General features: G+C 38.8%; 1 protein-coding gene and 1 long non-coding RNA gene across 6 annotated transcripts in view; one reads left to right on the forward strand and one right to left on the reverse strand.

Moving 5' to 3' along the window:
* Positions 1-24,897, reverse strand: part of PATJ (PATJ crumbs cell polarity complex component) — a 762,329-nt gene that overhangs the window by 633,402 nt on the left and 104,030 nt on the right. For all 5 annotated transcript variants that reach the window (XR_014794340.1, XM_084876078.1, XM_084876077.1 and 2 more), the window contains 5 exons: positions 23,185-23,580; positions 21,329-21,452; positions 16,700-16,874; positions 4,850-4,921; positions 2,907-3,084 (listed from right to left, as the gene is read on the reverse strand). Coding sequence is in view for 4 of the 5 variants with exons in the window: in XM_084876078.1 (XP_084732204.1) it covers positions 2,907-3,084; positions 4,850-4,921; positions 16,700-16,874; positions 21,329-21,452; positions 23,185-23,580 (945 nt within the window). In the remaining variant the exon portion in view is untranslated. The remainder of the gene's footprint in view (positions 1-2,906; positions 3,085-4,849; positions 4,922-16,699; positions 16,875-21,328; positions 21,453-23,184; positions 23,581-24,897) is intronic.
* LOC311618492 overlaps positions 1-24,897 on the forward strand; it is a 700,613-nt gene that overhangs the window by 129,319 nt on the left and 546,397 nt on the right. The window lies entirely within an intron of this gene.

Raw genomic sequence — 24,897 nt, forward strand, 5'->3', positions numbered from 1 at the left:
GTCCGCAGGCTGGCACTCTTTCCACTGAGTCAAACAAGCTAGGGCCAGTTGAGTTTCTTGATTGAAGTGGTGGTTATGCAAGGCTACATTGTGATTAAACTGTGTAGAGCTATCAATACAAACCTGAATAAGGCCAATGAACTGTGACTATATCAGTATTTGGTTTATATAAAAGCCTAAGTGACTGAATGACCGAACAACCGGTGGACTGGTCACTATGATACACACTGACCACCAGGGGGCAGACACTCAATGCAGGAGATGCCCCCTGATGTTCAGTGTGCTCTCACAGTATGAATGCTGCTCAGCTGACCAACATGGCAGCCCACCAGTCCGGCGGCAGCCACTCCCTCACTCAGTAGTCCTGCAGGTCCAATCTCTGGAGAATGAGCCAGGCACCAAAGAACTAGTGTTGCCAGCATGATCCTGACAGCGCCCCGACCACCTGGAAGTCAGCCTCAGGCAATGCGGCCACTTCCCTTCCCTGGATGCTCCATAAGGAAGAAATGATATAAAAGCAGCCACCAGGTGGCTCCCAATAACCAGCACAAGTGTCAGTGGGATGGATCTGATCCTGGGCCCGCAAGGGTGTCCCCCCACCCACTCAGAAGGTCGAATGCATCCCGGCTGCCCCAAGCCCACTCAGAATGGATGCCAGATACAGGGCTCATGGCTGGCGAGTGCCACTGCTGTGGTGCAAGACTCTCCTGATTGGGACTTTAAATGAATAAAGCAGGACCAGGATGAGTGGGAGCGGCAGGTAGGAGCAGCAGGTGACATTGGACTGCAGATTTTGGCCTGATCCCCAGAGGCTACCCTGAGGGACCCACCTGTGCACGGATTTGTACACTAGTCCTCTAGTTGTACTATAATTGTGTATTTCACTAATATTGGGGAAGGCCGAGGAAAGGGTACACAGAAATTCCTTGTACATTTATTTGCAATTTTCTATGAATCTATAATTATTACAAAAGAGGAAGTTAAAAAAAAACCAAGATAAAACAGAATATAAAATATATAATTAGAAATTAAGTTCAATTATGTCAGTAATCAAAATTAAAAATAAATTAATGTCTCTATTTACTTAAATGAAGATTATCAATTTAGATTTACAAAAGCAAAATCCAGTTATATGTTGCTTAAAAAATACAAGTAAACAAAATAATAAATAAGGATGCAAATAAAGAAAAGGGACAAAACCGGTTTGGCTCAGTGGATAGAGCATCAGCCTGCAAACTGAAAGGTCCCAGGTTCGATTCCTCTTAAGGGCATGTACCTGGGTTGTGGGCACATCCCTAGTGGGTGTGTGTGCAAATGGCAGCTGATTGATGATTTTCTCTCATCGATGTTTCTAACTCTCTATCCCTTTCTCTTGTTCTCTGTGAAAAATCAATAAAATATAATTTTAAAAAAAAGAAAGAAAAGGAAAAACCTATACCATGTTATTACTAAATAAAAGAAACCATACCTGCCCCAGACATCAGAGTATCCTTTTAAAATGTGTATGCAGTCATAATTCTCTATTGGATTCTCATTGCATTCAGAGTATTCACACTTTAGTTTTCCTGCAGCCTTCTTCCCCCATCAACCCACATGGCTCATTCATTTCCTATACTTGCCCTAGTATCTTCTACAACAAATCTATTAATTCCAACTACTGCCTTCACTCCTGTCATTCCTTATCTTCTTCCCTAATATTTTTCTCCAAAGCTACTTATTACAATCTAACATTCTACATATTATTTTCTGTATTGTTTATCTCTTCAACTAACATGCAAATGCATCAGAGAAGGGATTTTTTTTTGTCATTTTCTTCACTGCCATGTTCCCAGTGCATTTAAAAACATTTTTTAAATTGTATAAAACAAATGTAACATAGAATTTGTGTATAGAGAGCGTTAAAATTTTTTATCTTCACCTGAGGACATTGGAGAGAGAGAGAGAGAGAGAGAGAGAGAGAGAGAGAGAGATACCAATGTGAGAGAGAAACATCAATTAGTTGCTTCCCACAACCTTTTTGGTGTATGGGACAATGCTACAATCAACACAAGGCTATTCTGAGCATTTTCATATGATGTCTTGATTTAATCCTCACAATGATATTAAGGGTTTTGAATTCCCATTTCCATTTTATATGGAAACTGAGAATAAGTACAAATAGCAATAAACAGAACAATCTAGACTTCAACCCACGGCCTCCAGGGCTCTTTTCACTCTATCAGAGCTGAAACACCATAGCTGATATTTAGCATCATAGAGCATAAATCAATAACAAGTAGACACCCAGATTGAAGATATTCAATATGGTGTCATCCAATAAAATCAATGCAAAGAAATGTATCAGATTCACACCTCAGGACAGTCTCAGTGTTTTGACTCCACTCTACAAAGCCTAACACATGTGAACAATGGATTTATCCTTCTTCCATCGACTTCCAGGGCAACACTGGGAGGACAGGCATGGCTAGCCCACCTACACACACTGATAAAATTTAGAGCTTATTAAAGATTGTGGAAGAAACATGATGCCCACCAGGGGCCTCATTCTGTTAAATTTTGAAATTGTTTGTTTAGTCAATCAAAGCTTTTTGCTTTATTGTTTTACTAGAGGTCCAATGCACAAAATTTGTTCAAGGGGTTCCATCCTCAGAGCCCTGGTGTCATCCAGAAGGTCATTTGGCTGTCTGGTCCAAATAGCATATTATGCCTCTATTTTAAAGATATGCTACCACTCTAATTTTAGAATCTCATACGATTGTGCAAACAACATACAAACTACGGCATCTAAATAAAATACACCAATTGTACACACGTATCCCTCATCTCATGAAGATAGGCATTCTGGCTAAATGATTATTTTACTATTTCACATTACATTAAAACAAAAACAGAATTTTAATATTTACCTCAAGTATTTTATCTCCAGTTTTAAGAGCGTTTGTTTTTCCTGCTGGACTATCTTCTAAAACTTGTTTGATAAATATACCTTTAAGCTCCTCTCCATTCTTCAGGCGTTTTATAACTGTTTGTCCACCAACAATGCTAATACCAAGAGACACATCGGGTTCCCTAAAAATCTCAACACTGTAAAAAGAATAAAACAAAATGCACTCATGAAACAAGTTAATTTAATTTGTGGGACTGTTACTGTAAGTGTTCAATTTGTACCATATCCTTGTGGCTCATATTTTATATAAATATATTTTCTAAATATATTTTTACAAATGTTCAGAAATTGTACCTCATTCCTAAATTATAAGATATTATTGATAATTCATGGCATAACCCTGGGCAGGTAGCACAATTGGTTAGAGCGTCATCCCAACATGCCAAGGTTGCAGGTTCAATCCCTTGTCATGGCATATGCAAGAATCAACCACTGAATGCGTAAATAAGTGAAACATCAAATTGATGTTTCTCTCTCTCTCTCCCTCACTCTCTTTCTCTCCCCCTTCCTCCCTCTCTCTAAAAATCAATACATTTCTTAAAAATTTAAAAAAATTCATGGCATACATGAAAGTTTAAATTCTGAAAAAGATAGGTATCTAAAACAATAAATACAACTCAATATTGAGAGATTTAGCTAGGCCTCAATGTTCCCATCTCCTACCACATTAGTTCTTTTCATCTACATCCATAAATTTTAGCAAAGATTGGATTAAGAAAAGAACAAATGGGTGAAAAAAATCAAGTCTCTGCAAAAAGCAGAAAATTTCAGAACAAAATAAATTTGCCATTGAGAGGCTTGTTGCCCCAAGCTGCTTCTCCCAGTCAGCAGGTATAATCTGAGGTTCTTTAAGTGGAGAACAGATTTTTTTTTTTTTTTTTTTTGAGAACAGATATTTTTATCTGCTCTTAAGTAGGATGGTTTCCTTTTCTTTCTACCTTCACATCATTTCAAAAACATATGGGATAGCACTTGACCCTCAAGCCCCAGCCTGGTGGCTCAGTTGGTTGGGGCATTGTCCCATACACTAAAAGCCTGTGGGTTCAATTCCTGGTCAGAGCACATTCCTGGTCAGAGCACATTGTGGGTTTGATCCTCAGTTGGGGAGCTTCCAGCAGGCAACCACTGATGTTTCTCTCTCACATTGATATTCCCCCCACCCCCTCTAAATTCAACAAATATATTCTTGAGTGAGAATTAAAACAAAAACAAAACAAAAAACTTGACCCTCAAAATACTATGAATTTTGCTCCAGTTGCATGAATTAGCCTATAATTCATGCAAATATAAAAGTAGCTCAGAAAACAGTTCCTAAGAGTTTTTAAGACAAAACTGTAAGTGCAAGAAAAAAGTTTTTGTGGGCACAGTGAAATTAATAATGCATGAAGAATAGACAAAGCAGCTAAAGGAAGACTTTGATAATCTTAATAAAGTACAGCCCTCATGCCTACATAAATTTATAAGAGTATCTAAGAGAGATGGGTCCAACACATTCTGTTCGTACACACAGGCACAGGAGTTGGAGGGGGAGATAAATTGGTATATGGTATAGCTTCACTACTGTTGTTGTTCATACATAAAGAAGATTTACTGTAATCAAGGCAGCCCTATCTGCCCTCAGTGAGGCAGGGATAAACTATGCTTAGCCCATCAGTGGCTGTCATAAATGGACATTTGAAAGTTGTTTTATCTGAAAGAATACGATATTTTCCTAAGATTGATTGTAGTCATTTTGCCTGCTAAATCTCTAGATAAAACAAAATAAAGCTAAACTTTGGGCCAGTCTACATATGAGTAGCAATTTCTCAATCATTAGAGAATGACTGGATGACAGTAATATTAAAGAAAAAAGCAGCTGATTGTGTTGTTCTACTGAGAAAGCCAATAATGTCATCAACATACATTCTTGGTGGACCCCAGTGACTGAAGTTTGGCGTTTCTTCCCCTTCACCTTCTTCTCTCTCAGGTAACTCACTAAGGAGGAAAAAAAAAAAAAATACACACACAATTTATAATACATAAAATTGCACAATCTATGTGTAGTTAAACAGTTCTTAATTTTTAAGCTTTTAAAATATTTACATCAATAGTTAACTGTCCGTACAAAGTAAAAATATATTGTTTTAATGTTCAACTCAACAAATATTCACCCAGCACCAGAAAATCATAGATTATAAGCTCTTCTATTGGTGACACTCTATATGCTATTTTCAAAAATTGTGTGTTTGATTTGTGTAATATTTGTTCCTCTATCAAAATAAAAACTAGAGGCCCGGTGCACAAATTCGTGCACAGGTGGGGTTTGGCCAGCCCACCCCAATTGGGGCTGATCAGGGCTGGGCCGGCTGGGAGTATAGGATACAGGAGGTTGGCCAGCCGGCCCCACCCTCCAATGGGGGGGGGGGCAATTGGGGCTGAGCTGGCTGGGATGGGAGGGACTTCAAGCAGTTGGCTGGCCCAACCCCCAATCAAGGGAAGAGGGAGCCTATTGGGGGTGAGGCCAGCTGAAGGGAGGGTCCCCAGGCAGTTGATGGGCCGGCCCGCCCCCTGGTTGAACAGGTCAAGGTTATAATTTGCATATTAGCCTTCTATTAAATAGGATATATTCCTTAAAAATTTTGAACAGCTCAGAGAATAGATCAACATGAATGGCTTAACAGTCAGTAAACATGATCCCTCTTTCTAAATTTTTCTGTCACTCTAAATAATTCCCACCATTGGTATCCCATGATATCTTGTGTAGTTATACATCACTTTTCAGTTTACAGAGAGATTTACTTATGTTATCTAATTCAATCCTCCCACCTACCATACCACAACCATACTTTCACCCATCAAGCATGTTAGCATGGAACTGCTTAATAACAAAATGCTGAACTACAGAGTAATTATATAAATAGTGCTATCTAATAGGGTAGAGATAATTATCTAGAAGAGGAGCCAGGAGTCCTAAGCTCCACTCTAACCTGTGCCATGAAATAGGTATGTGACTTTGGACCACCCAATGAAATAATATGTCTGATACTCTACACTGTATTACTCTATATAAAAATGTAGGCACTACCACTTTCATTTACTTTTCACAAAAACCCCATGAAGTAGGCACAGCAGGCCACATAACTATATTTTTCACATGAGGAACTGAGGCTTAGACATTCTATACAACTTCCTCACAGTACCTAAATCTTTCTTTCCGCACTAAGTTTCAATGCTCCATTATTCTCTGAACTTTCAACTACGTCCTGTAAAAAGTAAGAAAATTCAACTTCCTTGCCATTCTACAGACTTTCTAGGATATAATGGCTTAAGAATAACTGTAAAGGAGGAAGCTGAAAGGATCTAGACATTCCAAAAATCAGGTAAGAAATCGGGATCATTAACATCTCACCCACTAGCCAGATGGCCTTCTTGCCTTCGCCAATCTGTTTTTTATGATTAGAAGCATTATAGCATTCAGGGGCAAACAGCTGGCAGATATCTGCTGGTTACTTATCTAAAGTCCTCTCTCCCACTTTCCCTTACCAACAGAACTCTGTTATTCCAGATGGCACTTTGCCCAGCTCTAAAGAAGTACATTTGTGAATTTCCTTTCCATTAATGGTGACTGTGAGGATATGGAAGCAAAAGTTCCTCGATGAGACTTCCAGGTAAACTTATTAAAATGAAAGAGAATCGGTTGGCAGAAGCCTTTTGCTCTGCACCCTTCCCTTCTCCTTGCCTAGAAGGCAGAGATGATATTGGTGGTGAAGCATCCATCTTAAAACCACCAGAAGCCATCCAGTAAGGACAGCAGAGAAGAGGGGAAGAACATGTTTCAGACTCTGACAGACCACTTTCTTCAAAACTTTTTACTTGAAAAAAAGAAAATGAAGGCCCTGCATAGTTAAGCCAATGCTAAAGGGGGAGTGGGGATTTTGTGTATGAGCCTTTGAATGCAATCCCTAAATGATACTCCCATAATTCCACCAATTTAAGTGAAGTGTTCACTTTATCATAGCACATTATTATTCATTGGATAGTTGTAATCATCACATAAACTTTCATATTATGATTACTCTATGTAACAGTAACAAAGATTAAATGAGAAAAAAACCTGACATTTAACTAAAGCTCAACCAGTATTAATTTCCTTTGCAAGTTTTTCATTTTTTGCATAAAAATTTCTCCCACATCCTATATAATAAAACCCTAATATGCAAATCGATCAAACTGCAGACTGACTGGTCACTATTATGAGCACTGACCCCCAGGGGGCATATGCTCAATGCAGGAGCTGCCCCCTGGTGGTCAGTGCGCTCTTACAGGGAGAGAGCTGCTCAGCCAGAAGCAGGGCTCACGGTTGGCAAGCACAGTGTTTGTGTTGGGAGCCTCTCCTGACTCTGCGGCAGCGCTAAGGACCCCTCAGGGGATGTCTGTCAAGGGCTCCCAGACTGCAAGAGGGCACAGGCCAAGCTGAGAGACCCCTCCTCCCAGTGCACAAATGTCATGCAATGAGCCTCTAGTAAGAAATAAATCATTCATGTCTGTGCTCATTCCTGACATAGAGCTTCTAGAACCCTTGGAATTTCCTTTTTGATATGGGTGATAAGAACATCTTTTGTTATTAATAACAATCTCCTTTCAACCAGAACTGAGTTGGTGCTAATAAGGTGATTCTTGGTAGGACCCTGGATAGTTTCAGATGGGTGCTGCTGCCAGAGAACAAATAGGTGATTAGAATTAGAACATTCAGTCCCACCCTCAGCCCCACCTTTGGGAAGGGGAGAGGGACTAGAGATTGAGTTCAAGCGCCAATGGCTAATGATGTAAATAATTTTGCCTACTTAATGGATCTCCATAAAGAGAAAAGAAGCCTAAAGGACAGGGTTCAGAGACCCTCCAAGTTGAAGAACACCTCAAGATGCTGGGAGGGTGATGTGCCGAGAAGAATGGAAGCACCGTGCACACCTCACACCTCCCCACAATACCTGCCCTATGTCTCTCTTCCGTTTGGCTATTCCCAAGTTGTGTCCTTTATAATAAACCACTTTATAGTAAAGTGCTTTCTTGAGTTCTGTAAGCCCTCCTCACAAGCCTATAGGAGAGGTTGTGGGAACACCCAATTTCAAGCTGTCTGGTCAGAAGTACAGTTGGCAACCGGCATGTGAAGTCAGGGCAATCTTATAGGGTGGAACCTTTATGCTGTGGAGTCTGCAATAACTCCATGGAACTGGTGTCAGAAGTGTTGTGAGCAAAAATAGTTCATAATAGGCATTATGAAAAAAAACACACATATGCATCTTTATTATGATACAAATTTGTTGTCATTCTAGAAATTAAATTCTTTAATTAAAAAATAAACTAGAGAAGAGGATCCAAGATGGCTGCACGGGTAAACACCTAACCGCAGCCGCACACAACAATTTCAATAAAATACAACTAAAATATAATATGGACATTGCCCAGAGCTACAGGAAAGTCGACTGACTGGAAATTCTACAACAAGAAGGAAAGAGAAAACCAGAAGGAAAATCAGAGGAGCTATAAAAGCCTAAGGTACGGAGACACGCTGCGTGTGCGCAGAGAGGATGGAGCCGGAAAGGAGGGGAGACTGAGTGCCTGGCTGAAGTTCCCTAGATAAAAGCTCCAGATTGTGCTGAACCCCAGACCCGACAGCACTGAACCCCAGTTCTAGGCCAGACCCTGGGGACCCAGGCGCATACAGAAGAAGCCTGGGCTGTGAGGCAGAATCCCAGGGGAGCGGCGAAAGGTAGATCCCCAGGAGGCACGCACATTGTGCACAGAGGACGGACTGCTGACTGCTGCCAGACTGCCCTAGTGAGAAGGAGACAAAAGCTCCGGACTGTGCTGAGCCCCAGTTCCGACTGCTCTGAACCCCAGTTCTAGGCCAGACCCCGGGGACCCAGGCTCATACAGAGAGAGACTGGGCTGTAAGGTGGAAACCCTGGGGAGCGGTGAAAGGAGGTCCCGGAGGCGTGCACATTGCGTGTAGAGAAGGGACAGTTGACTGTGTCACAGGATTGCCCTGGCGGGAAGGAGACAAAAGCCCCAGACTGCTTTGAACCCCACTTCCAACCCCACCTCCAACTGAACTGAACCCAGTTCTGGGCTCATTGGGGGAGAGACTAGACTGTTTGGTAGCAGGCAAAACTCGAAGGCACCTCACTCTCAGAGGTGCTTGTAGCGAGTACCGAAAGACCCTGAGAAACACTGAGACTCAGGAGCCGCATAGGGAGTGGCTGACGTGGCTGATGTGGCCAAGGCTGTAGGCTCCACCCTGAAACTCCGCCCCATCCAAGCAGAACACAGAGACTTTTAAGGTTACCAACTCAGGGAAGCTGCGAAAATGCCGAGACAAGGAAATAGATCACAAACGAAAGAAATGGAGGACAAGAAGAGACTGGATATAGAGTTCAAAACCATGCTTATAAGGTTTTTCAAGAATTTTCTAGAAAAGATCAATGAGTCCTACGAGGATATGAAAAGGATCAACTAGAAATAATAAGGAATCAACAAGAAATGATAAGGGATCAACAAGAAATAAAGAATACATTGTCTGAAATAAAACATATTATACAGAGTCCTAAAAACAGAATGGAAGATCACAAGAATCAAGTCAAAGATTTGGAACATAAAGAGCCAGAAGACACTCCTCCACAGAAGCCAGAAGGCAAGAGAATCCAGAAAGTTAGAGATAATGTAAGAAACCTCTGGGACAACTTCAAGCGAATCAACATCAGAATTATGGGGGTCCCAGAAGATGAGAGAGAACAAGATATCGAAAACATACTGAAAGAAATAGTGACAGAAAACTTCCCCACCTGGTGAAAGAATTAGACTTACAAGTCCAGGAAGCACACAGAACTCCAAACAAAAGGAATCCAAAGAGGACCCCACCAAGACAAATCATAATTAAAATTCCAAGAGCAAAAGACAAAGAGAGAATATTAAAAGCAGCAAGAGCAAAGCAGGTAGTTACCTATAAAGGAGCACCTATACGATTGTCAGCTGATTTCTCAACAGAAACCATGCAGGCCAGACTGGAATGGCAAGAAATATTCAAGGTGATGAATAGTAAGAACCTACAGCCAAAGATAATCTATCCAGCAAAGCTATCACTCAGAATCAAAGGTCAGATAAAGAGCTTCACCAATAAAAAAAAAAGCTAAAGGAGTTCATCACCACCAAACCAGAATTATATGAATTGCTGAAGGGGGTTCTTTCGGAAGAGAAAGTAAATAAAGATAAAAACTATGAACAACAAATACATAACTATCAACAAGTAAATCTAAAAACCAAGGAAATTAAAAAAAATCTGATGAACAATATTAACTGTTGAATATAATAGAATCAGAGGTATGGAAGGGGAGTGAACTGACAATTCTTGGGGAAAAGGGGAGAAGGGGATGTGGGAAGAGACTGAACATAAACTGTGCACCTATGGATGAGGACAATGAGGGGTGGGGAAAGGGCAGAGGGTGGGATGGGAACCTGGTGGAGGAGAGCAATGGAGGGGGGGAAAAAAGAGGAACATTTGTAATAATATGAACAATAAAGATTTATTTTAAAAAATGAAAAATTAAAATAAAATAAACTAGAATGAAAACCAAGCTTTAATATTAGTATAAGCTATTGATTTATCTATTAAAATGAAAAACCAAAAATATCCTAAACTGCTAGCTTTCACCAATTAAGAGAAGGATTTAGAGGGGGAGCATTATCTAGAATATGGCAAGTTTTAGATAAAGTGTGTAGCAAAAAGATTCTTTTGTTGAAAGAGACTGACTATTTCAAAGAATATTAACTTTCTTCAGGAAATTGGCATGTGCATATTTTAATCAGATTATTTTATACTTAAAGAGAGATAAAACTTGCAAAATCTTATCCATTCGGTGCGAGTAGTTTTAGAAATACAGTCACAGGAGATGAGCAACTATACCAACTGATGTAGTCACTTTACATGATGAAGGTATGCACAGTATATACCTTTTAACCCCAAATAAAATTTAATTGAGAAAGTAAAATACTTTTATTACACATAATAAGATATACATTTTCATAAATATATTTAAAACTTTAATGAGGGATTTCTAACCAAATTTTATAATTTGCACTCTAATTAAATATGGTCAATAGTTCAATCAGTTAAAGTTTTAAATTTTAAAATAATGTTTTAAATTTACCTCTTACATAGAACCAATTTTTTCCCAAGGGAATTAAACATCCAAGAAAAACAATGCTTTTTATTTCAGAACTTTTTAACAAATGCCCAAAGTTATCATTCTTTACAGATTTGGGAGGAAAGATGGAGTAGCTCATTAGTGAACAGGTGGGTGTTATTAGTAAGACTTGATCATGATATACAATCCCTTTGTGAATAAAATTTTCAACATCATACCAAAGTCAGATGGATCCAGATAGCCAAGGTGACCTTTCCTTTTCAATACACCTTTTCTTTTTCATATAAAATTTCTACATACTAAGCCATAGGAGGGCCAAGTAAACGCAGCGCCATAAAGGAATTAAACAGGAAGAGTTCTGCTTGTGACTAAGCTATGTCATGATTTCTTTTGCCTCTTTAAATATAGATTGTATATGGCAATTTGCATGACATGCCATAGGGAATACTGAGTGTTTGAAGCCAGGGAGAATGGGCACTAGAGTTTCCCAAACTAGTTAGTTTACTTGTACAGATGTTATAGTGATTTTGAGGGTACGAAGCAAATTATTATTGGCACCAGTACACAGAAAGAATCAGGCAATCCTCATATTAAAGGTTAGAATGGCACAGACCTGTGCTCAGTGAAAAGAAGCCAGACCCACACAAAAAGTCCTACTGCATGATTATACTTGCATGATTTCTAGAACAGGATAAATACATGACAGTATAAGAAGTCACATCAGTAGGTGCTTTGGATAAGACACTGCCAAGATGATGGGCAAACTTTCTGCGGTGATAGAAATGTTCAATATCTTAATTGGACTGTCAGTAATATGAACCTACACAGGGATCAAAATTAAGGAAACTGTCCCTTAAAAATATGTGCATTTTATTAATATGTACAATTGTGTTTAAGAGTTTTGCTAAGGCAATGAAAGCTCAAGTCACAAAGGGTAACTTGCTTCCTTCAGTCAACTTTACATCTCTTTTGGCCTTTGGTAGAGCCTGGATTAATAATCAAAGATCTAAATACACTCTCAAAGATATTCTTATGTACTTCCTGCCCTAATTTTTCACATTAATCTTCCCCTGCAGTGTGGACAACAGCTGCAACAGAAGTATTCTGGAAACCTCCCCTTTCTCCTCCCAACTCAAAACATTCCAGAGTAGTCCTCTCTCAAATGCACATATTTCTTTTCTTCCTTTTCCTCAGCCTTTTACCAATGTTCTGAATTTGTACATAATTTTTGGCAGTTTATCCCGAAGGTAAATCTATTAAACATCCATCACTCATTTAAAAGGCACTAAATGCCAGGTACTGTATTGGGAGCTCAAAATATAACAATCATTTAATCCTTTCCCCCACTATCACACCTGCCTCCTGTTCTACCTCCACCACTCTAACAAAGTATGTAATATGTAAAGTATTTCTTTTCATTTGTATCCTATTATACAGACAGCATGATTTCTTGTCAACTTTAAATGTCTTTCATCTCAAGTTCATCCTCTTCCTAAGGCTTTAGCCTCTGACAACTTGTTTTACTAACTGTGAATTGGTCCTATTTTATTATAAAACAAACACCTTACAATCTCCTTGAGTGTTTTTAAAAAACCCCACAATAAAGAATACTATCCTAGATAAATCTCGGGGCCTGTGAGTCCATCATTGTCACTGAGCATCACTGCTGGCCTTCCATTAGACATTTACTATGTTCAAGGCATTATACGAAGCCCTTTATATTCACTTTTATTTCAACTGTAAAACTAGTACTTTGTAAATGAGAAATTTTGGACACAAGGGAAGCCCTCTCAGGGCCATGTAGCTATAAATAATGGAGGAAAAATCTGAGCAACACCCACAATATGTCTATCCCACAGATCTGCTATTAGTCTGAGAGATGTGCATGTCCCCCTTTATAGGCACCCATATGTCCTCAGGCAGCAGGCGATGACAAAGATGAGTTAGAAAAGGACTGAAGCCAGGTGAATTCTGAAGACCTGATCTCAAGTGACCTTACAAAGAAAGGAGGATACTTGGAACAAAAGAGCTCAGATTCCTTCCAGAGTTATTATACATGCTGGCCCACAGTTCTTGTAGAGAGCCCCACTTTGAGGGTGATCTGACCTCTTAATATTTGTCCTGCCTCCAAACACAAAAAGAAGTTGTCTTGACACAAATATATATTGAGTGGCCAGATTATGATGATCTCTGAATGCATAATAATCTGGCCACTCAGTATGTGTATGTGTGTATATATATATATATATATATATATATATATATATATATATATATATATATTAGAGGCCCAGTGCATCAATTCGTGCATGGGTGAGATCCAGCCAGCCTGGCTAGGGGGAGGGGACATGGGCAATTGCCAGCCTGCCTTCTGGTTGAACTCCTGGTTGAAGGGACAATTTGCATATTAGTCTTTTATTATATAGGATATACACGGAGTGGCCAGATTATTATGCACTCAGAGATCATAATAATATGGCCACTCAGTGTATATGCACATTAAAGAACTATACTACAATTAATGCAAAGAAGAAACTCTAAGATACTATTTAGTACTTCATGACACCCTGATAATCCAAAAGACTGTCTTCCAAAAGAATCTATGCATGTCTCAGAAAGACTCCTGAGTGGCACTAAGTATTCACCATGGGCATTCGCTAAAAGATTAAAACCGGGACGATGATTTATAGGAAGTCTTCTGGACCTGCTGAGACTTAAATATATCCTGAATCTATGCAAGCAAGCCAAAAGCACAACTTTCCAATGCAAGACTGATCTCCCAAGACAAAATTAGGTTGGAGCCCTTAAATGCCTGTGCTTGCATAAGAAATTGACTTGCTAAAGTAGTCATTTTAGGAGAAAAAAGCAATGGGATAAGAGTAAAGTCTATCTTCCCTCTCAGAAGCTGGAAGAATTTAGATACAACTGATGTTCCTTTTGTCTTCTACGTGAGTAAGGGTTTGGAAATTTGTTTAGACCTTTTCCAATTCTACAGTTAATAGTTCTATAGCTTCAGAGAAGTAGCCCCATTTCTGAATTTTTCTGCCAGATTCAATGACTAAGCACAAGGGAAATTTAAAAGACAAAAGTATCTCATTTAAAAAGTAATTTGATCACATAAAAAGTCATAAAATATATTGCTAACCCTTCCAGTACTGCCACTTCCCGGCATCTCTCCTAAAGAAACAAATGCATTGCTTGTTTAACACTGTGAGTTCCTCCAGGAGCTGGTTAGGTCACTAGGACACCGGGCCTGCCTGCACCACCCTCTGCACACCGCTCCAGTTCTGCTGCGTGAAAAGCCACCAGATTGTCCTAGTTGGGCCTATCTGTGTCTCCCCTTTCCCTTCAGAAATGAGCTATGCAGAACCACAAAGAACAACGTTTCATGAAGTTTCTATCTAAAACTCTAGGTGGAGGTCACAGGTTACTGAATAGAGAAGACAATATCATTGTGTTGATAGATGATATAACATCATTCTTGGACTAAGGGTTTAATAAAAACATATGGGCCAGTCAATTCCACCCTATCACTCATTCCTGTTATGCTATGACAGTACCTCCAGCCCCTTTGTTCATTCTCCTGCTGGACTCAAAGTCCTACACTCTGGTTTCACCTTCATATATCACTCCACCCTGTAACACCTGCCCAGCCAAACTCCCATCACTTTGTGGAACTTCTTTGAGTTGTAAAGAAACTACTCCATGCACTAACCTCTTCACTGAATGTTCTCATACCTTCTCTGTTCTCTCAACAGCTGCTGGTTCTTTGCCATGATACCACACTCAAGTGGTTAATGCTCATTCTCTCGCTCTTGGGAAGTTTGCAAGAGGGGCCAATATTTTTCTAAACTCCCTTCCACCACTAAGCCATTACTGGGTGGGGACCCTTGTTTTAAAAGCTACTCTCTACTCTGACACTTCTCCTTTTAATGCCACTCTACTAGCACCCCAACACTCTTAGAAAGTAGCGTTTCCCCTAATGACAGAGGGAAAAAAATCAAGGTTACTGGGTCTCTATATGAATTATGTTTAATCACTCCCCTTCCTAGAATTTATGTATTTCTTTTCCGGATTGTTTCCAGAAAGACACAGACAGATACACACACATATTCTCTCTCATTCTCCCTCTATCATTTATATCTATCTATCTATCTATCATCTACCTACCTCATGCATTCTTTTTATTTTTTTAAATAGCTGGAGCCATACTCATTAGTTCTCTCTCTCTCTCTCTCTCTCTCTCTCTCTCTCTCTCTCTCTATATATATATATATATATATATATATATATATATATATATACAATATATAATTGATTTTTTACAGAGAGGAAGAGAGAGGGACAGAGAGTTAGAAACATCGATGAGAGAGAATCATAGATCAGCTGCTTCTTGCACATCCCCTATTGGGGATGTGCCCGCAACCAAGGTACATGCCCTTAACTGGAATCGAACTCGGGACCTTTCAGTCCACAGGCCAATGCTCTATCCACTGAGCTAAACCAGTTTCGGCCTACCTCATGCATTCTATCTTCCTTTTTCATGATCAGGATTCTCAAAACATTGGTCTGTTCTTCCTATGTCCCGTTTCAGACCTTTTGTTCAATTCTCAATTCACCATGCACTCTAATAAAACTGTGCTTACCAAGGACCATATGGCCATGCCCTATGAAAACATTTCCATTTTATCTACTTGACCTCCCTGTAGCATGTGACCATAGTTTGTAATGATTTTTTTGTTAAAATTCTCTCTTCCCTTAATTTCTATGTCAACCTCTGGTTCATCAATTTCCTTCTATCTTTTGTTCATTCCACTTTCCTATTTTTTTCCTCCATTCATACCTTTAATATTGCTGCTTTGCAGGTCTCCAATTTTGACCCTATGCTCTTCTTATTACTTGAACTTCCCCTGAAATGCTACTCAAACCCAGGAGTTTCACTAATGCTTGCCTGATTTTGTTCCCAATTATCCATGACAGGACAACTTCAACATTAATCCCAAGAACCATGTATCCAATTGACTCCACTTCACTTTGTTGTCCTATGAATACTTAAACCCTCGATATGTCTCCAACTGAACTCATTATTTTCCCTTCTAACCTGTGTATGCTCCTCTAATCTTTGTCAAAGAACTAATGGCCCCACTGTCTATTTGGTTCTCCATTCCAGGACCATGAGTCTTCATCAACTATTCCCTCTCACTTCCCACAGGTTATCAGAAACCAATTCCTATAGATTCTCTAACTCTTAAACCCATTCCCTCATTTGTCCGCATACTCCTTGCTTGATTTGTTAAAAATAAACTATTAACCTCCCATTTTCTAAGCAAATACTCTATGTAATCCATTTTGCATGCAACTGAGAGAATACAGAATTGCATATAAGGCACAATTTTATGTATGTATGTATGCATGTATGTACTTAGACAATTAGTATATTGTTTAATATGGTGGGTTTTATTCAAAATATTTTTCTGTATTTTCCAAATGTGTCACCATAATCATGCCTGTTTCATTTTTATAGAAGAAAAAAGAGAACTATTTTATAATGTAAAAGAAAAGGAAATCATACTATGCATCAGTGGTGTATCTAGAAGACAACATTCCTGTGGGTGCTGAGGTCTTGGAAACAACTCGGGCCCTGGGGAGTTGGTATAAGGGCAGATCCTCTTGCTGCCTTCTTTGAGCCATAGCGGGCAGTTCAACAAGCAAGCCAGGACCTTGGACGTCATTCGGAATCATCATGCCTATAGAGTAAACCAAAAAATATTGAACACAAAATGCTTTCATTCATCCATTCAACAAATAGTTAGGAGCATTTACTATGGGCAAATCCCTTCTAGGAAGACTTATTTATATTAAACTAAATAAGTAAAATATTTAATAAGTCAGATGATGACAAGTACTATGGTAAAAAATGAAGCCAGAGCCCTGGTTGGTGTGGCTCAGATGGCTAGAGCATTATCCCATTCGTTGAAGGTTTGATGGGTTCAATTCCTGATCAGGGCTAATATCCAGGTTGCAGGTTAAATTATGATGAATTATACATTAAATGCCTCCCGTAAGCCTATATGTTTATAGTATATTTTGAAGGAAATTAGAAATAATTTCTAAGAGATATAGTCTTTTAGTTTTTCCTATAAGCATCAGCTAAACTCTCCATTTCTTCCTACTGAACAAATGTTCCACTAAACTCACTATGACTTCTGCTTTTTAGCTTATCTAGAAACTTCAGGATATAATTGGCTGATAATGCAACAGAGAATCTGACGAGGGGGTGGAAATAACTGTAACATGTAGGTGGCGTGAAAGAAAACCTCCTGTAAGCATTAACTTTCAGTTGCTTTCCCCTACCCCAAGCACCCTCTATCCCATCCACTAAGACCCATATTTCCGCAAGGCAGTCATGTCTGTATCCCTGCCTCACTCTTCCAGCTCTGCTTATGCCTGCCTCCTCTCCACTGAAGAGGGACCAGGGGTAGGATCAAGATTCTGAGAGGGATGGCCTAACACCAAAGTCTTAAGAGCAGAAAACCAGCTCTGTGTGCAGAGCTATTTCCCATCTAGCTTTGCTGGCAAAAGCAGCCTGTTAAATTATCGCATTGGGTTTTACAGGTTGCTGCTGCAGTTTGTTTAAAACTTTGCATTACCTGCTCCACACGAAGACTGCCCATGCCCTTTGCCCCACACCTCCTCCATGGCCCCTTGGCGGTGCTCAGGCACACATTTTCTTTTTTCTTTTCCTTTTTCAGGCACACATTTTCATCTCTCACAGTGCTTGACACAGTTTCACTTTACAAAGCTGTTCGCCAAGCGCACACAGTACCTGAGAGCCCATAAAACAAATCCAGTCCTTCAGGGCCTGTGCAGTTGTTAGGTAATGGCCATATCAGGAGCACAAAGGTTAGGAAAACAGAGAACTTAAAAATATATATATATTGGGTAAATGGAGGTTAATGCTTACAGGAGAGGAATGGGAAACATTTTAAAAGACTTATACTTAGTGGGGTACCAGAACAAAAATAGGCAACAAAATAAAGGCAGTAAGAATCCAAGTACAGAGGAGATTGGGTACTGTACAACTTAGCAACTGAAAAAAAGGGAGATAACCACATATAAGCGGCATGTCACGTTCTCATTTGACAAATATTTCTTGAGCGCCTACTATAATGTAAACAGCGGTAAGCCTTGCCCCTTAGAGCTTAGTCTACAGTATGAGACTGGCACGCAATTGAGTGTGTATGCCTGACTCTTGGGTGCAATGACAGAAATTTATCCAGGGTTCACTGGAGGCACACTCCAGGTAGGAGCAAAGATTGGGAAAAAGAACTACTTTCTCTCGGAAATCTTGTAACACTAAATGTGTTAGATTTAAAATTTATCTTGTTATGCTTTATAGCATTAATTATACTAATTTGTAGGCTTGGTTTCATAGCCTATGAGGAGTATAGCCTCTTGGAGGACACATATTTTTGGATAAAGTAGAGAGTTAAGAATAGTCCTTTATACATAGGTCTCCAAAACCAATTTTTAAATTAATTGTTCTTAGATAAATCTAAAATGGTCTGTTACTTTAAAGTGGTCAGAAAGCTAGAGATTTGAAAGAGGCTTCAGAGAACACATAGCCTAACTCCATTTTACAGTTGAAGAAATAAAGAGGCTTGGAGAAGCCTTGGAGACTCAGCAGGTTAACTGCTTACTCCTAAGGATCCTGGGACTGGAATAGTCTGCCATAGGCTGGGCATGGCTCTCGAGAGAAAAATGAAATCGAGTAGAATTAACTCAATATGTATGCTGCTGTATTCACTCGGCATCAGTAATTTCTCAGCCCACCCATGATTAGCTTTAATCCAACTACTCATGCCAGCTCTCAAAAATTCCCCCCCAAAAATGTGGTTATGAATGATTTTCTAGTGAACACAGGTCTAAGACAGCTTTACTCTGAAAGCTATAATCTCTGAAAATAAATTATTTTCAGGGCCTTGCAAAGTATTATATTAAGGCAGTGTAGTAGGTTGAATGGTGGACCCCTTAAAAGGTATATCCATGCTACAGGACTTATGAATGTGACCTTACTTGGGGAAAGAAATAGTCTTTGCAGATATTAGTATCTTGAGATGAGACCATCTTAGACTACCAAAGTGAGACCTAAATCCTTATAAGAGACAAAGGAAGAAAAGACACTGGTAGGAAGAAAAGAAGGCGATGTGAAGACAGAGGCAGATAATGGAGTGATGCAACCACAAGCCAAAGAAGGCTGGAGCCACCTGTAGCTGGACGAGGCGAAGAACAGATTCTTCCCGAGCACATTGAGAGGGAGCACAGCGCATTGAGAGGGAGCACAGCACCTTGATTTTGGACTTCTGGCCTCCAGAACACGGAGAGAATTTATTTCTGTTCTTTTAAGCCACAAAATCTGTGACAAGTTGTTACAATCGCCCTATGAAACTCATACAGGCAGCAGAAGGCCGTGGAACTAACTTTGGAGTCACCTATGGGAGGACTGGATCAGCCCATGAAGAGAATATCTCCTTTCCTATAGTTTTCCCAACTCCACTGCCTCTTCTTACAATAACTCACCCCATTTTTCTTGTCTGTTCCTTTCAAACCTAATGTTATAAAGCATACATAGGTCCAAAGAGTAGCAATTTTCCTCCCAAGGGACATTTGGCATGTCTAGAGACATTTTTATTTTGATCATGACTGGGGTGGGAGTACCACTGGCATCTAGGGTTAGAAGGCAGGGAAACTAGTAAAACATCCTTCAATGTACAGTTCAATCCTCTAACCAAAAATTATCTGGGCCACAATGGTACCAAGATTGTTATAAAGTATCAGTGGTAATCACATGGATATGGTCTATTATTTCATTTACTTAATAATTTGTGTTATATAGCTCTCCCAAGTATTTAATAATTGGAGAACTGTAGAAATGTGGTGGATTTTTATTAGAATATACACACACAATATCCTTGCCTGGCTGGTGTGCTCAGTGGTTGAGTGTCAATCTATGAAACAGGAGGTCATGGTTTGATTCCCAGTCAGGTTGCGGGCTTGACCCCCCAGTGTGGGGTATATAGGAGGGAGCCAATCAATGATTCTCTCTCATCACTCATGTTTCTATTTCTCTCTCCCTCTCTGAAATCAACATAAATATATTTAAGCAAAAACAAAACAAAAAATAGTATACTTAAAGAATTTTGGTGAAAAATTTCCCATATATCCCCCTAGTCATGATCAATTATAGATCATGCAAAACTGAATAGACTCATCTAATCTCAGATATTCAAAATTACCCCTGTTGACTCACAGGGAATTGATCATTGTTATTATCTCACAGATGCCTTCAATCTTTACCATGAAGAATTCCATTCTTTCTCTTTCTCTCTCTCAAAAAAATTACATTTACATAAAAGTGTTACATAATTTTCTGTAATTCTTTCTTTGTCCTTATAGCATATTACCATACACATAAGAATTTCTCACAGAGAAAGATTTTTTCTATAAGCTGAGTCATAACAGGTGAAGGACAGCATGAATCCTGAACAATGGCTCTATAAATCCCAGTGCTACAAAGGAATTTAACAGTTTGAACTAAGGATCCTAATATTATAACATTTGATATTTCAGATATTTCAGGATGAAAAAAATATTTGTTAAAGTCAAGTTTTTGAAATTATATAAGAATCAATACTTGGGTGGAAACAGGGAGAGGCAAGATACTTTCAGGATTCTTTAATGGGAACTAAGTTATTAATGCACCAAAATTGACTGTAATATATGACTATAAAAATGTTTCATAAATGTTTAAAATATGTCTCTCTTTATTAATATTTAACAACCCCATTCAGTGAGCTAACAGTATCACTTAATAGCATCAAAGGTTTTAATATATATCAGTAGGGACTTATTTCAGATTCAGCCTCGGGTATTAGCTTTAGTTTTAATTCATCCTGATAATAAAAAGCAAAATGAGGCAGAGAAAATGCAGCCCTCTCAGAAAACAAAATCTGAAAACTCTAAGTTAAAATATGAACAACAGTTTTTCTTCCAGATATGTGGAAGCAGATTAATAAGTTGATTTAAATTTGAAAAGCCAAAATGAATGAAACGTGAGCGTAAATTTTATCACACACAAAAATAAAATGGAAAGATTGCAAAATAATGTAATTTCTGTTCAGGAGAAACAAAAACCACAAACCTAACTCCAGGCTGCTTTTTGTTAACGAATTAAGATTTTCCAGATCATCGAATCTGCCTTGTTGACTGTTTCCTTCCGTAGAAGATATGGAGGGATGGGAATTGATGCCAAAATTTTCTTTCATCTCGAGAGGAAGGAAAACAGAAATGCATTAGTACTTTATGATAAAATGTGGAACACTATAATGTTGTTTAAACAGACAATAATGATAGTGGAAAACTGGCCCTGAAAACAGGCCTTCTCAAGTAACGGTTTATACTGTAGCAAGCAATAATGAACACTGGTAACTTAATATTTGCAAGAGTACAGGCTAGAAACACCCCCCCCCCTTTTTTTTTCTAAATACTGGATTTTTTTAAACAACAAATTTGTTTCTCAAAACATTAATAAGTGGATTTAAATAAACATTCACTAAGGTAAGAGGAATAAAAGATCCAGCCAGTTAATCAAGGTCAATGGTTGACACACTACCTCCTGATCACACTGGACCACCACATAAATAACTGATTCCCAAATCCCTGGTGAATTTCCAGAGCTCTAAGCCTTGGCTACATCCTCCCTAGCACTCTTATCTGCATGGTGAACACTCAATGTCCCAAACCTAAAACCAAAGATACGTAAGCACAGTCAATAACTTATCACAATCTCCTCTTTGGCCTCCTTTTTCACAAATCTTTTATAGTTTTCCAAAGTTACAATCTTCCAGGACATACTTTTTTTACTGAAGTATTTTATTATGATATTTTAAACAAACTTTTATGAGCATAAAGTTAAACGACAACATTAAGGCCACCACTGTCAATGGCAACAGACCAGGTGATTCTGTGTGTCACCTATTCCCTCATCTAGGTATTATTCACATAATATCAAAACATCTGTTCTCTATTATGAGGCATCCTCTGGGGTTCCATAAATACATCTAGTCCAGGGCTTTGCATGGCGGAAGGACCCTCAAGCATCGGCAGAAGGGAAAAAGGGAGGAGACATCTAAGGAAGGCAAAGGGAAAACCCAGTCCTAGCTGCCCCTATAAAAGAGCAGATGAAAACACACTTTGCAAATCACTGCAGGAAAGCTGCTAACCTCGGCGGGTGGGGGGTGAGGGGAGGCGCCATACTGTATCTGAATGAATATACTGATGCATATCCCTGTACAATACCTTTCTTTCCATTTGCCTGGAATTTAATTGGGGACAGGAAAAAAAAACAAACACGAAAAAATATCCCTAATAAATGACCCCAATTGGTGACCAGTTAACTCTAATTTTATAAAAGATAAAGTTTATTGGTGGTTTAATAGCAAGGACAAACCTATTAAAATATAATGCTTTCCTGCCCAGTTGTACATGGGCAGTATCACAAATGTAAAGACCACTTCCTAGAGTTTGGAGACTAGTATCATATATGTTACAGAGAAAGTGTGGTTAAGTGAGTTATAAACAACAATATATCTTGAATCAATTTGTCTTGATTTGCCTGGACAAATACACAATGTGAGAAACATAGAATGGCATTTCCCTGAGGGAATTAAAAAAAAAAAATCAAATGGCAAGAGACCTCTTCCCTGAAATGAGTAATTAGGAGAAAAACATCACTAAAAAGGCAAAGCAAAAGAACAAAACAAAACAAAACAAACAAAAAACACTATAAAGCAAAGCAACAGGAGCTTATTGACTGCAACTGAAAGTTGTGTGATGCAGAAAAGATGAGCTTTTACTTAGAGTAACATCTTGGAAAAATGATTAATTATGAAACGGTTCATTAAATTTTGTTTTTTGAAAGTTTTATGACTTAGGGACTGGGATAGGAAGGGGAGGAGACAGGGAAGGCGGGACAATCTGTGCTAAAACACCCCTTACCACGTTTTCAGTGCTGTAGCCATACTGCTGTGTGTCCGGGGAATATACACTCATCATGGGCCTTGCTTCTTGAGGGTCAGCCGGTTCACTGTCACAGAACCACTGTGCACCAAAGTGAAGTTCCTTCATGGGCGGAACAGGCGCAGCCTCTTGAATGTGTGAGGAGGGATACAACTCCACGGACGGAAAGCAATCTTGATAGAGCTCATATTCTTCATCAACAAGCATTTCTCTTTCTTCACCCATCTCCTGCAATCCAGGAGTCAGAAATTCATGCATTTCCCAGGCCTCCTTGCTATTGTCTATCTCGTTTTGTTGGGACTGGAAAGATCTTCCCAAATTTAGAAGTGGCTCATCCACAAGTTCTTCTTTAAAATAGGGTTCATCTCTAAATTCCTGGGGGGGAAAAAGTTGCAAAAAACATTAACATCCTCTTAAAGCTGGAAAAGTAACCCCTGCTGTAGCTGCAGGGACGCTGTTACATGCCAACACATGGCTAACATGAACTGCTCTCCATTACACACGAGGAGAAATACAAGCTCACTGCCACACAACCTTCCACCCAGGAAAGGGACAAAGAATAAATCAGAGGCCGAAATCTGCCCTTGGCAAGGTGAATGGCTATTCTAAAAGGTTCATTATACATTAACCACCTGAAAACGCTCCGTCAGAAATAGCCATTTTGTTAAACTGCTACACTGAAAATTTAACTCATGAATCTCATATAAAAAATAGTACATAAATACAAAAACACTTCATATTAATACTTACAAAAGCAAAGACTTAAAAGATCAGGATTTTCAAGCTTATGTAACTCAAAAGAAATCACGGCTATTTGGAAAAAAAATAAACATTCCATGTAAACTAAAGATAAGAGGAGTATGTTTCACTACTTTGAATATGACTCTTTGATAATATTCCATAAACAGAAATATTTTTTTCACCAGCTTTGAAAATATATGACAACAAGGAATAAATACAGTATGCTTTTAAATTAATTTATAGCTCACTAATTAGAAGAACAAGTACATACAACTAAAACTACATAGCCATAGATGTGCAGGGACATTGCTGAGTTTTGGTAATGCTATGGAGCAGTTGAGCCTTTGATTAAATTCTTAGCGATGTCAAGGTGCTGATCACAATGATGCCCATTTCTTACTAAGGGATCAATGACAGGTCCTATTTTAAGTATTACTAAGCATAAGTTCCTGGAAATGAATCTATTCTTTCCCATTACTTCCTCACTTGCAGCTAAATAGCACTGTGGTGAAACTTTTAAATCAATGCAGTATAGCAAATACTACAACCTACTTTTTTTTTTAAGTTGTGTGTAGAAGGTATATTTAGACATGGCATGTGTTTATGAAATTTTAACCAAAAAAGTCTACACTAAAAAATATAATGGATTATCTGTCAGCTTGAGACACTGTCAACAAATTACGTAAAGAATATCAAAAGACAGCTATTACCAAGTGAAGCAAAACCATACTCTAGCTGCAAAGAGCAAAATAAGCACAGTTCATTTAAAAAAGAAAAAAAAAGGAAAAAAAGAAAAAAGTGCTAAAATAAACTTTCTAAAATTGAAGCAAAAATTAGGGTTGAACTAAACTTTAGAAAGTATTAAGTAAGAAGTTCTTTTGTATAGCCGTTTTCTGCATCATTATAAATGCAGGTCTATTTTCAAAAATATGTTCTGCCCTCAAAATGTTA

Source organism: Pipistrellus hanaki, assembly GCF_964339955.1.
Source record: "Pipistrellus hanaki genome assembly, chromosome: 2".
In the NCBI taxonomy this organism is placed as follows: Eukaryota; Metazoa; Chordata; class Mammalia; order Chiroptera; family Vespertilionidae; genus Pipistrellus; species Pipistrellus hanaki.